The sequence below is a fragment of the Poecilia formosa genome, unplaced genomic scaffold (assembly GCF_000485575.1).
Source record: "Poecilia formosa unplaced genomic scaffold, Poecilia_formosa-5.1.2 Scaffold116, whole genome shotgun sequence".
NCBI classification, from domain to species: Eukaryota; Metazoa; Chordata; class Actinopteri; order Cyprinodontiformes; family Poeciliidae; genus Poecilia; species Poecilia formosa.
The window spans coordinates 355,879-372,645 of record NW_006800055.1 but is presented as its reverse complement, the minus strand read 5'-3'; the positions used below and the strand labels follow the sequence as shown (position 1 = coordinate 372,645).

The window sequence follows — 16,767 nt, the reverse complement described above, 5'->3', positions numbered from 1 at the left end:
TGTCTGTCTGTCTGTCTGTCTGTCTGTCTGTCTATATGTATGTATGTATGTATGTATGTATGTTCCAATTACCTGCCATTTGGAAGACAGTTTTTGCCATGTGCCAGTCTAAAAGGTACTGAAATGTCAAGTCTTCATCTTCAGTATGATCTCCATTAGAATCTGCTGGCCATGACTTGAGCACCACAACGGACATCAGTTTTCCAAACTTTGATATATTGTGCGTTTCCAAAAGTTGTTTCATAGATACATTAGATTTATCCTGAAGAAAAAAAAAAAGAAGAAAAAAACTTTAATAAAGTGTAACAATATGGTGACAATCATTTTAGAAACAGCTCTAAAATTTCCAGTGAGAGGATCAGTTGTATTCTTTAAACACTCAATAAAGAAACCAGTCTGGAGAGATGTCAAGAACACACAATGAGTGCTTTATTATTTTTCTATAGACATGCTGCGTAGCTGCAGGCTCAACAGGTGTGGGAGACCATTTATCCCACTCACCACAACCTGCAACTCACTCTGTCATCATTTTCCACTACCATTTTTATACGTTTGTAGTGGTAACTAAGTATTTTAGTTTATGTGGTGGATAACAACTGGTATACATAAATATAAAATGCTGTGGGAATATTGACATTGAAGTGAGGTACTTTTGTAAACTGAGTCACTGTACAGGAAATACCTGTCACCTGTTTTTGTTGTTGTTTGTTTGTTTGTTTTTTGCTTACTATACAAATTTCACTTGTTTTACCAGCTTTTCTGACTGGTAAATTCACTTCATATCTAACTAACCCCCAAAAGAAAATAGAAAGAATGGATGATACATCGATTTTTGGGCATCAAATTGCAAGTAATCAAATAATAGAATTTTTTTTAAAATGAATCTAGTCCACTAGATTTTACAGCTTAAATTTGCCTACCATAAATGTTATATAATTTTTTTTAAACACAGCCAAATATACTTTTGATAACTCTATTTTGTCACAATCAAGCTACATACATCCTCTGCAATCCTCATCTAAGGTTTGGAATCACCAGTAAAAAAGTTCACAGCAAAAGCAGAATCTAAACAAGTTTTATAGTGTCTTGTGAAAATGTTTACTAAATGCATGATGTCTTACCTGGCAAATAAGTGCTACAGCCTCCAAGGCACATTTTTCAATAACGGACAGCAGTGGATTTGTGTCGCTCAGTTCTTCTACCATTTTAGAGTAGAATCCAATTTGATTAATACGATCCTCCTAGTACGTAAACACAAATCTTAGTATAAAGAAAATACATTGAAAACATAAAAATACAGTACCAATAAAGAAGCCCTACCTTTTTTAGTTTTCCTTCAAAGTTTTTTAAGAATGTGTTTCTCCAGAAAGAAGTTTGTTCCTCATGACTGAATGACACTGAAAGTAGGTTTGTCCAGACCTATACATGGGGAATTTTTTTAATAGCAACAGAAAAGCAGCATCTAAACTAAAAGACTATCAAAAATACACAGTTGAATCTTTTTTTTTTATTTTTCAAAGAGAAACAAAATCCTACAACAATTAGAGATACACCAATGCCATTAGACCAAAATCTGCCTATTTTATTTTGATCGGGTCTGATCAGATACAATACATATTTTAATTTTCCCCTTTAATTGCAACAAAAATTATAACTTTCTTTTCCAGTTTGCAAATATACAATATACAATGCTTTCTTTCAAGCTAAGTGAAATCAGATCAATTTTAGAAATATCTGCTTTTATGCAAAGCACAAGGAGAATAATAACAGCTGCCGTTATCAATTGGACAGCGGCATATTTTATTTTTTATTTATGATCCATTTTGCATCTTAAGATTGAATCAAAATCAGGTTTACAGAAATGCAATTTGAATGAATTATAGATATAAGTAAATTAGAATCGGTCAGACCTAAAAAATAAACTGTGAATTGGTGTGGGTCAGTTGTGATTGAAATAGTAAGGCATCATATTGCTGCCAGTAATTCTTACTTTCATTTCATAGGGAAAAGAAAGCTCCAAGTGACCCCATGGTTTAAGCAGTTTGCTGTTAAAAGTGTTTCTTCGCCATTCAGTTATTATTTGCAATGTCTCTCCGAATGATTCTTCCTGGGTTCTCTTTTGTACCTGCGATAATTATTAGAATATCATTAGTTGTGCTAAACATTGCCATTAGAGTGGAAGTTTGACAAAATGTTGAAACACAGATGTGAATAAGGTGTGACAGATTAACTGGCGATTCTTGCCTCAGAATGAGTGTGACCATATATCTTAGAGATCAAACAGACGAGCTCAAGGAACTGAAGAGGAACATCACAGCGGTCTGGTTCTTTTATGTTGCGGCAGACAGAACCAAGTAGTCTCACAGCAGTTTTTAGACAACACTCGCCATATTTGTCATCAAAACTGGGGAAAAAAGATAAACATTTTCTAAAATATTTTTGTCATATTGCAAAAATTGCAGAGGAAAATCTTTTTAACAGCTTGTTAAAATGTTACAGGTAAAATTTATAAAAATTGCTCCAGCTTTACAATTTGACAAGTGAAAAGGTTTGTTTTGTACTTACCTTTGCTTATGATTGGATTCCTTTCTGATGAGATGAGATGACAAGTCTTTTAATGCCTGTTTTAAAAAAAACACCAGCAATTAACACTCAATTTTTATGAAATCACATGAAGTTGAAGTTCTCTGTAGACCACTCGCCTTTCATTTTGTCCCATTGCAATAATGTCTTTTTTTTTTTTTATGTATATTTATTGTTAAGGTCTTTAAGCATACGTACCATGTAGCTGGAATGATTTATATTAGATTTCATGCTGAACTGCATATAACGAAGGACGTCAAGGAGCTCGACTTGAACTTTAGTCAAAAAGCTCATCAGATCTTCCAAATGCAGCAGAGACATCCAAGATTTCACAAGAAGTTGGTCAATGTTCACAAGGTATGCATGGTCTTTCATGATTCTGATCAGACTCCTATTTAAAGTCACAGAAGGTTAAGGTAAGAAATTTGAAGAAATGTAACACTTTTAAAATTATGCAATAAAAATGTCATACTTTGCACCACTGTCAGAAGTGGAAGATCCTTTGCTTTGTCTCACAGCCCTCAAGGGATCAAATTGTGGATCAAAAACTGGTGGAACTGGCTGAAACGGCTCACTTTCTCCTTTCAGCAGATGAATCAAGGGGATGACCAAGACCCACTTTGCTGTGTGCTGTCTTGCATTTTCGCAAAACCTCTGAACAACATCTGCAATACTGTAAAGAGAGGGTCATAGTTTGGTTATACTATCTATTTAAATTTTCAACAAAAATGTTGAACTTAAATGTGCACATTTTGCAAAATATACAATGGAAACTCAAGGTTCTGCTTGTACTCAAGAGGCAGTGGCATAATTTTCCCTGACAGTATGTGGGCTCTTTTCAGTAATGCTCAAAATAAACTTAGAATTTAATCATCAACTGATTAAAATTTAGATATTTATAAAATTAACCATTATAAGCTGAACAATGATTTAAAACCAGAAAGCTGAAGCCTCCATAAAGATAAGCCATCTTCCATTCATCAGCAGTGATTGTTTTTCAACCTTTTTTGAGCCAAGGTACATTGTTTTAATTGAAAAAATCACGAGGCACACCACCAACCAAAAATGTAAACAAAGATCCTCTGTAGCCGCCTATATTACATATATAATCATTCTTATCAAAGTGTCTTGAATAGGAATCAAAGAAACACAAACATTTGTTATCATATTTTACATTTCTTATTTCAAATTGCACTTAACATGTCCACTTCAAAAATATACCTGAACAGTGCCACAACACTGTTGTGTGATGCATGAATGTTACTATTTCAATTGTTTTAATGTAAAATGCTCTGTACCTACTGCCATCGAGTGACAATAAAATTACATGATTATGCTGCTAGTCACTACTAAAGTAGTGACTAGCAGTATTGATACAGCAAAGATACTCAAAGATGGCATTATTTGCAGATAGTTAATTGGTTTTCAAAAAATATTTTAAGACCAATTACCGTATTTTCCGGACTATGAGCGCACCATACTGTAAACCGTACCTTCAAATTTTTTGAACCCCCCTGGAAACTTACATATATATCAGCCGCACCGGGCTACAGGCCACTGGTATATCTGCTGCTCTCGGTTTCCCATAAGGACCCAGCAGAGGGCAGCAGAGGGCTGCGTCCTAATAACTGCTGGACATATTAAAGACGCAGTTATCAGTCTCCAAATCCGGTTTTGTTCACACCGAGCTTAAGTGCAGCAGCTTTATTTCCCTCCTGTACAGATCAACAGCTTCTAAGTTGATCATATGATCAACTTAGAAGCTGGATCATATGAGTTTGAAAACATTTCTCCATCGTGCCTGCTGCTAGCATGTGCTTGTTCTAAATGAAAATTAGCGCGTACTTCTTTGATTTCCAATTTTGACTTCCAATGATTCACTTCCTGCTGGTGGTTGAAGAAAAATCCACAGAAAAGCCACATGTTCAAAGTGTAGGAAAAAAGTAGCAGCTTATAGTCCGGAAAATACGGTAGGTGAGCTTGGATAATTTCCACGGCACACCTGACGATCACTCACGGTACATTAGTGTGCCGCGGCACAGTGGTTGAAAAACACTGGATTAAACAGTTAAATAACGTCCTAACAATGCCACTTTAACGTTTTTCAGTCTGGTTTCTGTGCTCACCACATTACTGAAACTGCCCACACATGAAAGTGTTAAATGACATCCACATAAATACAAACTGTGGAAGAACCACAGTTTTGGTTCTGTTGGATCTCATTGCAATATTTGACCTGGTTGACCATGATATACTATTGAAGCGACTGAAGAGCTGGGTCTGACTGTTACAGAACTTCAGAACTTAACTGGTTGAAATCTTACCTAAAGAACAGGGACTTCTTTGTGTCAATAGGTAACTTCTTATTGGAGGGGACAGAAGTCATGTGTGGTATCCCAAGGTTCAACTCCGGAACCCCTACTGTTTAATATTTACATGCTGGCTCTAGCTCAGGTTATAAGAAGTAATAAGACTGGCTACCGTAAATACTCAGATAATAAAAAGCTCTACATTGCAATGTCACCAGGTGACTCTGAACCCATCTATGCATTGAAGATATGCTTAGAACAAAATTAATGTGTGCACGTGCCATAACTTTCTCCAGCTGAAGTAGGTGAGAGGAAAGTCTGGGTCTCTGCTTAGGCTGCAGAGAGATCCTGCAGTCTGACCCCAAGTAAACAGAAGCTAACAGATGGATAATACTAAAAACAACAATAATAATAATAATAATAATAATAATAATAATAGTACTAAAAATAATAATATATTTAATTTAAACAAGTATCTCAAAGTGATACAACACAACAATTAAATTAATTTATACTTCAAAAAATCATTCAAAATCTGTAATCAAATGCCAGTTAACGCCAACCCAAGCCCCCCAACACATCGCGCTATGTGCTCTCCAACTCTGTCGGCCCAATGTTAACCTCCAATCTTTCTATGACAAATTGGAATTGACGAATATTACTCACTTGACCGAAACATTGTAAACTAGGGCAGGCCCATAATAATTTATTACATAGATGTGCTTAAACTGATAAAGGAGCCACAAAGGGGGCAGACTCTTGTGCACAAGACACTTATTTGTTTTTCCAATATCCCATTGGCTATGTGATGGTTTTATGGTCCCTGGTGGCAGTTAATGTTCAATTTGGCAATACTGCAGTTCAAAATTTGAATTGCTGGGCAATATTTCTAATATTTCTTTTTATATTATTTAAACGTTTCAAATATTTTCACAAGCACTGTTTTCTGTCATTGTATCTATGGTTCCATCTCACCACAGTGACCACAGCCATTTTTGCATTCCAGGTTGCATATGCTTTACAAACATGTTAAAAACAGATGCAAAAACAGAACCCGCAATCTGCCTCTGGTTTAATAAATTACATTGATCATGGTAAGCCAGACATTTAGATATCCTCCTCCCAGTATCTGATGGCCAACATATGTTCAACATATTTATGAAGACAAACAAGATAATTAGACTGTGCCTTCTACGTTGGTCATTTTGCCGACACAATTCTGTGTTTGTGTCTTGCTTGTAAATCAGGTTTGAAGGTGCTATCAAGTTTGCACCTGTTTTTATGCATACTTTTAGAGATCAGTTTCTGATTTGTTACATCACTGAAAACTGGGTCAAGTCTGTGTTTTTCTCCACTAAGGTCAAACATGCATTATTTAAGTTTTTAAATTATGTACATATTTAAAGTACATATTTAAACCCCAGTGTATCACTGCCAAGTTCTATGATTTCTTTGATTTATGATTTACCATCTAGTTAAATTATTATAGTCTGAACAACAAAAACAAACAAGCTTCCTTATTCTGTTATGTCTATTCTGTTTTATGTTCCAGAGAAATTCTTTTGTATCTCTTAATTTTTAGCTCTCTGTCATCAGATAACACAATTGGAATAAATAAAAAGTAGTAATTGAGCTTTAGCATGTTCTCGAAGGGGCGCGCACTAGAGCACTTTTAGTGTGTGTGGGAAAGTAATCAGTGCAGTCCTTTTGTTATTGATCATATAATTTATACATACACAAACAGCTGTTAAATAAAGAAAATGAAAATTAGAGATCATTTTTAATCATTGCTTTAGCCACTCCTGTAGAACAGCTCCCCTATGCCCTGTATCTAATGGATACCTGGTTTTTGTATCACTACAGGTGCAACAGCTTACAATTATTATTATTATTATGTGATATTAGTGAAACTTCTCTTTGTCAAAATTGATGATTTATCATTGGTAGATGAAACACTAGTAACATTTTCTCTATTGAAAATACTTCTTTAGTAGTGTGTCTTTGACATCCAAGGTAGAAGTTGTCCATATTTAACTGTTTCTCTCTTGATTTGGTAATTTACATTTTTGAATCAATACAGCATGGACATACAGTATATTCTGTGGGATGTCGAGTGGCTCCGCATATTGTATAAATAATCATGGTGGGCTGTATCCTACATGAATATCTGTTTAAATCATGTATTCTCCTATGAAGTCGATTAACATAAAAATGGAATAGGTTTTCTTTTGATAATTTCATTAGTGACCACAATGCAAGCAGTTACCTGTTTTTATCTGCCAAAGGATCTCCAAAGTCTTTCCAAAACTTTTTGAAATGATGCTGTGCCATACTTGGAAGGCAAAGGAGATCACACAGAGTAGAACACTGATCTGCCATGAACCCCTGTAGATACATGTTGGTGACAAGCAAGGCAACAACTCCAGTATGTAGCGGGTGAAAAGGAGGCTTGTTGATCATTTTGTTCAGAAAATCTCTCAGCATTTTTTTCACCTGCAATATAAAAGTTACACAATCAGCGAATGTGATTCTACATCATTAAACATCATGTTTGCTCAATTTGCTAGAATAATTCTTGGTGAAACACAGTGCTTTTTTCAGTACGTCATGCATTGAAGAGATCATTTGGGGGAAGCCACACTGATATTTACCTGATCTGCACCATATGACAGCTCCCATAGTCTCTTATTACCATTATGAAGCGAAGGAAAGCTGTATGCATAAATGAACTGTTGTAGAAGAACAAAGAAGTTCTCCACATTTTGTTTATTCCATGTTGTTAGAAGATCAAAGATGATTTTTAGCATCTCCTGGCCAGCTTGATCTCTTCCTTTAACCACAGTGCTCCTTAAGGAATCCCAAGGCCAGTTACGTTTAAGTTCCAGGTAAATGACATCATCATACTGATGCCATGACCCTTAAAATTCAAAGGATACATTTAATGAGAATATTTTTATGCCACACACAGCTAATTTTATAAGTTTTCAATATACTAATTAATTACACATATACTAATTACAATTGTTAGTCTTTCAATAAGACATGATCTGCAACAATTCTTATTTGTGAAATACAGTACACTGTGATTTACTAGTTGGTACAGGTAGTGTAGCACAGATGATATGCAAAATGGAAAGCATGCATGTGATTTAAACAAATAACTTTAATTCTATCCACGCATTTTGCTTTCCAAATTATTCTCTGACATCCACAGTTGAGCAAAGTCTTGTATCCTGCTTTCTCCTATTCCTAAAAGAAATTTTACTGGACTGCCTACACATAAAGAAAAATTAAATTAAAACAAGCTGCTGTTATGCTGCTTGATATAAATAGCCACACACTTGTCTGAAGGAAAAAACAAGTACCTTCTGGTTAATATAAGGGCAACAAACAAAATCTACTATACCTTCAGGACTTAAATATTTTTGCTTGATTGAAAGGCATCTATTGATCAATGGATTTTCTTCTTTGTTGTAGATGGTCTCATACTTTTCTTTTTCGCCATTCTTGTATATTAAGTATTTGTAAGGGAAGTTCAAATGAATTTCATCTTTGGGAATCAAAAAGTCTGCTACAACAAGATACTGTTTGTCCCCCAGGTTCCTGTGAAACACACACCCTGATCATCAGAGACAAGGCCAGCAAAGACTTTGGAAATTTAGTGCCAAATGTAAATTTTGCATTAATTACTATAATTTAAGATAAAATAAAACCTACCGGAAGAAGGACATTTCTTGGCCCCGTGTATGCCATTTCCCAAAAAGTTTTTCAGACATTACGAAAATTCTGTCGTTTTCTGGATTTATGTCTTTGGAGGTTACAGCATAGAAGTACACATGTACGCATTCCCTGTTTGCTGAACTGAAGCAAAAAATAAAAAAAAAAGTAGATTAATGATTAAAATTGTATGTTAAACTATTTAAACTACACAATTTTATAAATTTAAAGTACAGATACAAAATCTATGATTACATAAAATTTGTTATACCCTAAAAATTGTTGTATTTTGAGTATTTAGCTATATATGGTTTGCGTACTTCATAGAATATTCAGAGACAAATTTCCTAAGTGTCTAAAACGTACGTTGGTAATTCAGTGGATTTAGATATTTTTGCTGGCACTGGACAACCTGGGTCCTCATTCTTGGGTGGGCCGTGGGGAGAAGACAGCTCTGAGACACCTGTGTCTCTGATGCCTGGTTGCTGTTCTGGTTTTCTTGGCGTCTGTGAGCTTATCGTCTTATCTGACTGAACTTCAGAAACCTATAAAAAACAGAAAATAAATAATCAATAATTGATTTAAAATGAGTATTATTATATACAATACACTACATCATATAAACAAACTAACTCAGTGTGTCTGTTCCATTTTAAGAGTATTAAATCATAAAAACATTTTTCCTACATGTCAAATAATTACCTCTGTACATTTAGGTTTTTCTCTTGTGTCTGGAGACAAATCAACAAACTTTCCATTATTTCTGCTGTTTGTATCAACTGTTTGGATTTGTTGATTGCCATCTTGATTGCTGATCATTTGATTGTTTATGGGAGTCTTTTTATTATCTGGCTTCACAGAGGCATCCTGGTTTTCTTGAGCTTTTACCTCATCTTTATTTTCTACATTGGTAGGTTGCTCTGCTTGGTTTCCTTCATTAGCTGTTTGTTCAGCTGACTCAGATCCAGTGATATTAGATTCTTCAGGCAATAATGGTAACGCAGTCTTAGGAACAATGTCATATGACTTGTCACAATGAGCCTGTAAGGCATCTGGATGGTCTACGATACTGGAAACTGGTGGGTGTGTTCTGGGCTGTTCTATCTGTGTATTGCTGCCAGGTGTATTGGAGAGATGTGGCATAGAGACAGAGTGGCTTGATCCAGAGGTTTTATCGCTGCATACTTGATACTTGTTCTCATGAGACACAACTACCCAATCCTCCCCTGTAGGATTTTCTTCCTGTGCACTCTTTGGTAGTTTCTGTTGCATGTGATCTGATTGGTTCTCTCCTGGAGCAACATTTCTAGTTGTACTTGAGTCAATCCACTGTTTCTAAAAAAGAAAATGGTTAGCTTTAGTTTTGTCTACATATTTAAAAAGGACATAATGCACATTTGTTAACATTAGTCTACTATCCAAGTCTACAATTTACCATGTAAATTTGGTAAATTTAAATTGCATGAAGGCTGTTTTTCATGTACTTTTTTATGATTTATAACTACCTGAGTTAAGGTGTCCTTTGTTTCAAAACATACATTTGGGGAACTCTCGGTGTCTTTGATAGTACCCCCATCTGGGTAACTTCCAACAAGAGCTGGTTGGTTCTCCTTATAACCTGCATGTTCTTTATTGATTTGTTTTCCATTATTATCTTGAGTTCCACCCACACTTAGTCTATCTTTAGACACTGTTGCATCTTCATCTTCTTCAGATGCTGACAGTTTTGACACTTCTTGTTGTTGAGGTGTTTGTTCAGATGATTCAGGAGTGGTGGAACTACATTCTGCAGATAAGGTTAGTGACGCAGAGTAAGACAATTATCAAGACAAATTCTTTTGTTTGTCACCAGTAATTTGCATGTTGTTCTACTATACCTTTTGATTGCTTGTCTGTCTGATTAGTACCTAAAGGTGTAAGCGGCTCAGCTGGGTTGACAGAAATGCCCAATCCAGTAGTTTCTTCAGAGTCTTGTGTATCATTCTCATCAGTAGCAAAAGGAAATGCCCCTGTGCCTTCAGTACAACTTCCTTTGATCTGAGGGATTACAACATGTGGTGCCTGGTTCTGTGAGGACGTCTCTCTCGTGTCCTCTAAGACAGTGCCAGGAGTGTTATTTCTGGTAAGACCAGAGTCACTGACATCAACAGTTTTCTGCTCCTAAAACAAAATGTCAAACATGCATTTTTGTAATAACAGGATTTTCTGTCAAACATGCATTTTTGTAATAACAGGATTTTCTGAAATCAAACAATGCACAACTTTTATGACAAAAAGCTTTAATCCTATAAAATACCGCCCATTAAATATATTGGTTAGGATTGTGATTTTGAGTGGTAGTCCTGAATGCATATTTCTATGCATTTGTTTTATTTTCTAGACTAGCTTCCATTTGTGCTGGGTTTTATTTTCTTCATCTTTACTGTTAATGTGTTTCCTTGTAACCATTTAACTTGGTAAGTTTAGTCCAGGGGTCCCCAAACTACGGCCCGCGGGCCGGATCCAGCCCGCCTCCACATTTGGTCCGGCCCCCTGAACAGTACCAGAGCATTCAGATTTTTTTTCATTTACTGTATTTTCCGGTTTATATGTGGATTTTTCTTCAACCACCAGGGGGCTCTTTAGCAGGAAGTGTGTCCTGTAAACTGTGGGGCACATTGCTGCCATCTGTTGGACTTTTAGGGAACGGTTGACTTTTATGTTATTTAATCAGTACGGTTGTTTGCTAGCGGTAGAGCAGATGAACACACGTGTCTGTTATGAACGCCGCATTCCAGGTTGAAGCAATGCCTGTAAGTAGCAGCTTATACTTCAAAACGAGTCTTTATGTTAACATATGTGAAATTAATATGTTAAAGTTACATTCCCTCAATGAAATATATACTAGTCAGTCCCAATGACTGTTTCACTCATGGGTTTTGCCCATGTGCTTTCTGGGTAAAAATCAAGCGAGAAACGCCCCCCGTCAACAATCTCCGGCCCCCCAACAGAGAAGGGAAAAGTTATGTGGCCCTCACAGGAAAAAGTTTGGGGACCACTGGTTTAGTCCGTCTCGCGTGGACATACCACTAGTTGCTAGTTTACTTTGTTTAGTTCTGCTTATTTTGTACTGTTTCTTAAAACTATGCTCTTTAAATACAGAGGTTGAACCCAGTGTTAAGCTAAAGTGCTTCTGGCTTTTGGTCTGAAAGCCATTTTAGAATGCAACATAAAACAATGCAAACGTATGCTTTAGTTTATAGCTGTTGAGTTTTTACAAGCACAAATATTAATATAACATTAGCTTATTTTTTACAGAACAGAGGACCTTGCTGATCTTTTTTTTCCACTCTGCTCATAGTTAGACTAGTTGTCTTCTTTAGTTGTTGTAGTTTGTTCTAAAACTACAGTATGATAAATAGAAAGCAAAGACTTGTCTCTGGTTATCTTAGATATACATTACATTAAAATGTCAGCTTGAAAAATATTACTTGATACTTCAATTCAGAAGAGCCTAATAAGAAAACCATTCCTACCTCCTGATACTGAGATGAGAGAAAATCTAGCATTAGGTTACGTTCACACTGCAGCCAGATCAGATATATGTAAAATGTAGGTTGCTCAGACTTTCAGATGACAGTCTGAGCAACACAGATCAGATTTTTTCAAATACGACCCCAACCATTTGGATCTGTGGTCCTAAATGTTTTCAAATCTGACCTGTGTCTGTATGGCCAGGTTGCATTCATCTGACTTGTATGTAATTGATATTCGATAAACATCATTATTGTGCATCCTGATACATGGAAACGGAAAGAAAAACAACAACCGTGGCAGATTAAATTGTTAATGTGCTGGCTGTGGTTGGACTAAACTTCTAAAATCTCACGATTTTAAAGGTTACCATTTTACTTTTGAAAACACTGAGCATGCTCGCTATGTGTGACATTACTGCATCCTCTACTGTGCATGTAGGAAGCTTTTAGGTCATTTGCTCTTTATGGGAGATCACAAGCAAGTTGCATTTATTTGTAAATGTGAACTACCACACAAAAAACAAACAAAAAGATCAGAAAAAATTGTAATTGAGCAATAAAGCCTGCAGTGTGAATGTGGCCTTAGTGTACAAAAGCCAGTTTCAGCATTCAGTACTATGGGATCATATTTAGTCTTTTATTACAATATGTTAACCAGCAGGTATTGAAGTTTATATTACCTAACAGCCATGCTATAACAACATCATGGCATGGCTCTGCTGTTTGTGGAATAATATTTACGCCCTAACATTCCTGACCTTGTCAGGTTCACCGAACCAGGTTCGGCCTGCACCTGGAGGCTGAGTTGGGTTGACAGACAGGTAAAATCCTGTATAATATAATCCATAAAACGTATTGGTTAGGATTCTGTGTTTGAGTGGCAGCCGTTAGTTCGTACTGAAGAACTTAGTTCCAGTTTTATTTTCTAGCTCTCCTTCTATTTGTGCTGGGTTTCATTTTCTTCTGGCTTTCCTGTCAGTGAGTTTCCTTGTCACCATTTTAGTATTATTAATCTTACTTTTTTATATATATTCACCTTCCTAAAATAATGCCAAAGGTGATTTGGTGATGTTTTAGGCACAAAAGAAAATGACTTTTGTCAAAAAATTACGTAGGCCACTATTTTAGAAAGGTGACAATATTGTTTGACTGTCATGATGTGTGGTTGTTGGTGGTGGTGAGAGAGACGCCGGGAATCCCAGGTAGTCATGATAAGAGATAATTTAATGATAACCCAGGAGGAACAACAGAAAATACTGGCAGCACAGGAACAGACACAGACGTGAGACACGACGACGATCCGACAAAGAACACTGACAACAGGTGGGACTAAATACACTGGGAGGGTAATCACAGGAACGACACACAGCTGGGATCAATCGAGACAGACTCAGGGGAAAACAGGACTAGACAGACAGAAACTACACAGATCCTAACATTGTAACATTACAAGAACGTTTTGTGTGGACCTCTACATCCGTTGCTACTGTTACACCTTAATTTCACCTTGCAGGACATTGAAGGCTGTTTCTATTCTAGTTTGGTAAATTGAGAACTTCTTGAGTGGAATTACATTTTTCTTCATAACTGGATTCTCCATGTAGTTTTGGCTTCTAGTTTTGTCCCATTAGTTTCCATAACTTGCATTCGTTTCTTAGGTTAGTTTTGAATATTTCCATTCAGTCATTAGCTCCACCTGGTCCCAGTAATAACTCTTTCAAGTATCTGTCTCCTGGTTTATTCAATTCACTCCAAGATTCTAAGGAATGATGTGTCATTTAGTTTGTCAGTGAAATTATTCTAATTTGAGACTGGTATTTGTTTACAAAATACTGCTGCAGAAAGCTATGTTTGGTATTATAGGTATTTTCTGCACCCATAGGTGAAGGGCTTAACCGATGTTAAGACTAGTAATATTATTTATAGTGATAACATAAGCCTTAAAATAAAGTTGCAACTCTGCTTGCTGCACTTAGTGCAGCCTCAAAGGCTTGTTGAACAATTCAACAAATCCAGCAATTACTACAAAGGAAGCGATGGGGTCATTTCTCTGATCCGAGCAGAACATTTTTGAGTACATTTCCAGAACAATCTTAAATCCATGGATCATAAAAATATTAATTTGAAAATTACTCATTCTAGGAATGTTTTACCTGTATTTCATTCTGGTGCTCTTGTTCAGGTTGTGCAACCTGATTTTGATCCTTGTTTTGGTTCTCCTTTGTGACAGCAGGCTGGTTTTCTGATGAAGAGGCATCTATTTAAGGAAAAAAAGTAATGCAACCCTAATTACCATCTTGTGCAGGTCAAAAGAGTGAAATTAAGAAATACTGCAAATTAAAAAATTATATTAAGTCATTAATCCAGACGCCTTGCAAAAGTATTCATATCATTAAGATTTTTTAATATACCACATTTTTATTTATTTTACAGAAATCTAAAAATTGTGGATTGCATATGCATAGAGCACCTTTTGCTTGGACACTCCATAAACATTTAGTGATGTCATTCAGATGTCACCCAATTTGTAAAATCAAGTGAGTCTGTGTATAATTCAATTTCACTGTAAAGTGAGCAATCCTGATAAAGTATTATGTCCCAAACGCAATCTAGAGGTGCCAGGGGTGAATATAACAGTAAATGACCAAGGAATGAAGAGACAAAAACCAGGAGGTTATAATTAAAGGTTTACTTAAAAATAACCAGAAAAGTCTCAGGTCTGAAGAGTGGAACCTAAAACAAAAATGGGACTGTAAATAACAAAATCCAATTAAAAAAGAGCTTCCAGCACAACCTGTGAATAGCTTGACCTCTCAACCTCAAAAACAAGGCCCCACACAGCTGCAAGCTGGAACACAAAAGAGGAACGAAGAACCAGTTCTCCACAACATCATTACCACACTCCTCAATGAAAGAATGATAAACTCACCCTGCAACACGGGGATAATCACACACACCGAGCACTCAGTTTTCTGCAGCACATTAGCTGCTATCAACCCATCCAAAAGCTGCAATACACACATGTTGCCTAAGTGGCCCTGAGATCAGTTCCAGAAAATGTGTTGACAGTTCACCTATGGGTCATCCACGCAACATAAAAATCAAAGCTACAATGGAATGGTTTGTATCAAAGAAAATTCCTGGATTACAGAGTGCAAGTAATCCAGTACAAACCAAACAAAACCGAGAATGTGTCATGATTTGAAAACTGACGTTTAAAGCAACTTTAAATCAAATCCAAACCAGCCTGAGATAACTTACAAAGAAGGTAAATATTTCAATAAGATTTGTAAAGAAGGTAAAGACATGAATCCTTAATTAGAGAGAAATGTAGTTCAGCAAAAATATTGACCAAAGGGTATCTGAATATAAATGCACACCAAATTTTCAGAATTGTATTTGCAAAATATTTTGAAAACTCAGAATGCTTTTCTGCCCACTTCACAATTATGTGCTACTTTATGTTGTTCTGCCACAACAAATCATAACAAAATGTACTTAAGTTCTAAGTTGTCATGTAGAAAATGTAAAGAAATAAATAAAAATAGATAAATAAATACAAATAAAAATAGGTAGATATAATACAGTAAATTATGTTTAGTCTTGAATTCATAACATTTTAATTATTGTATGAAAAAACAGCAACCATTTGTTATCTAAGTTCTCATTCCTTTCTATATTAAATATCCATCTGTTATTGCTATATTGCTGTCCAAAAGTTCCACTGAAAATAATCAAGGCGAAAGAGGGCACGGTAAAACCATAAAGGGATTTAAATAGGTAAAGGGTTAATACTGAGATACTACAGAAACATCAGACAGAGTGTTTGCCTAAAAGAAACTAACCTTGTGTCCTGTTTTGAGCTAAGAGATAGAGCTTAAACCCACAATTAGGGCAGAATCTATATGAACTATCCACTCGATTTCCACAGCCTGGACAGAAGTTCATTTTCCTGTTTAAACAAAAACAAAATAAAGATTAACAGTGTATACTAATTCTTGTGAAATATAAAGACTCATGAGATATTTGTGTTACCTTGTAATTTAGGACATCAGATTTTATGAAGACTGCAGACTTACAACCATTAAAAAAATGTTACACGGTTCCACTTCCTCATTTTCTTTCTTTGTCTTCAAAGCACAAAACTATGAGAGAATGATTAAAAAATACAATAACAATCAAAAGAAATCTACATCTTAACCTCAACATGATTAACAATTTGTATCCTAAAGAACAGCATTGAAAATATATGCTAAGAATATCATGAAATAAATATAAGCAACCAATGAGAACGGTACACCTTCAAAGAACTTCAGTGGGTCCGTTCATGATTAGGTGTTTTAAAATACAATATTTAAATGTATTATTAAATTAATCTAGACTAGATTATGAGGTAGGTAGCCTACCTTGTTCGATGCTGCTCCTTGACAGGCCAACAGTGAAACTCTGAGACAATGAGATGTGCTCGATAGCTCCTTTTACTTTCATTTTCATTTACAGTGAAAGGAGTGGCAGTATTGCTTTTGCACACAATCTTCTCAGTCACAGAAACAAAAAAACATGACACACATCCTTTCAGTTATGTGTGTTAATTAAAAATGGCAAAAAATGCAGGATAAGTCTCTAGAAATTCAAACGCTGTA

At 35.7% G+C, this 16,767-nt stretch overlaps 1 protein-coding gene across 1 annotated transcript in view; it reads right to left on the bottom strand.

Moving 5' to 3' along the window:
* The window catches only part of LOC103143826 (E3 ubiquitin-protein ligase rnf213-alpha-like), a 52,964-nt gene extending 36,676 nt beyond the window's left edge, over positions 1-16,288 (bottom strand). The window contains exons 1-19 of the mRNA XM_007560530.2: positions 16,160-16,288; positions 15,970-16,076; positions 14,278-14,381; positions 10,487-10,769; positions 10,115-10,395; positions 9,312-9,944; positions 8,976-9,154; positions 8,610-8,753; positions 8,299-8,495; positions 7,544-7,809; positions 7,159-7,385; positions 3,056-3,256; positions 2,782-2,974; positions 2,566-2,621; positions 2,245-2,404; positions 1,991-2,125; positions 1,321-1,419; positions 1,122-1,241; positions 73-262 (exon numbers count right to left, since the gene is read on the bottom strand). Coding sequence (XP_007560592.2) covers positions 73-262; positions 1,122-1,241; positions 1,321-1,419; positions 1,991-2,125; positions 2,245-2,404; positions 2,566-2,621; positions 2,782-2,974; positions 3,056-3,256; positions 7,159-7,385; positions 7,544-7,809; positions 8,299-8,495; positions 8,610-8,753; positions 8,976-9,154; positions 9,312-9,944; positions 10,115-10,395; positions 10,487-10,769; positions 14,278-14,381; positions 15,970-16,072 — 3,571 coding nt within the window. The 5' untranslated portion in view covers positions 16,073-16,076; positions 16,160-16,288. The remainder of the gene's footprint in view (positions 1-72; positions 263-1,121; positions 1,242-1,320; positions 1,420-1,990; positions 2,126-2,244; positions 2,405-2,565; positions 2,622-2,781; positions 2,975-3,055; positions 3,257-7,158; positions 7,386-7,543; positions 7,810-8,298; positions 8,496-8,609; positions 8,754-8,975; positions 9,155-9,311; positions 9,945-10,114; positions 10,396-10,486; positions 10,770-14,277; positions 14,382-15,969; positions 16,077-16,159) is intronic.
* Positions 16,289-16,767: the final 479 nt, after the last annotated feature.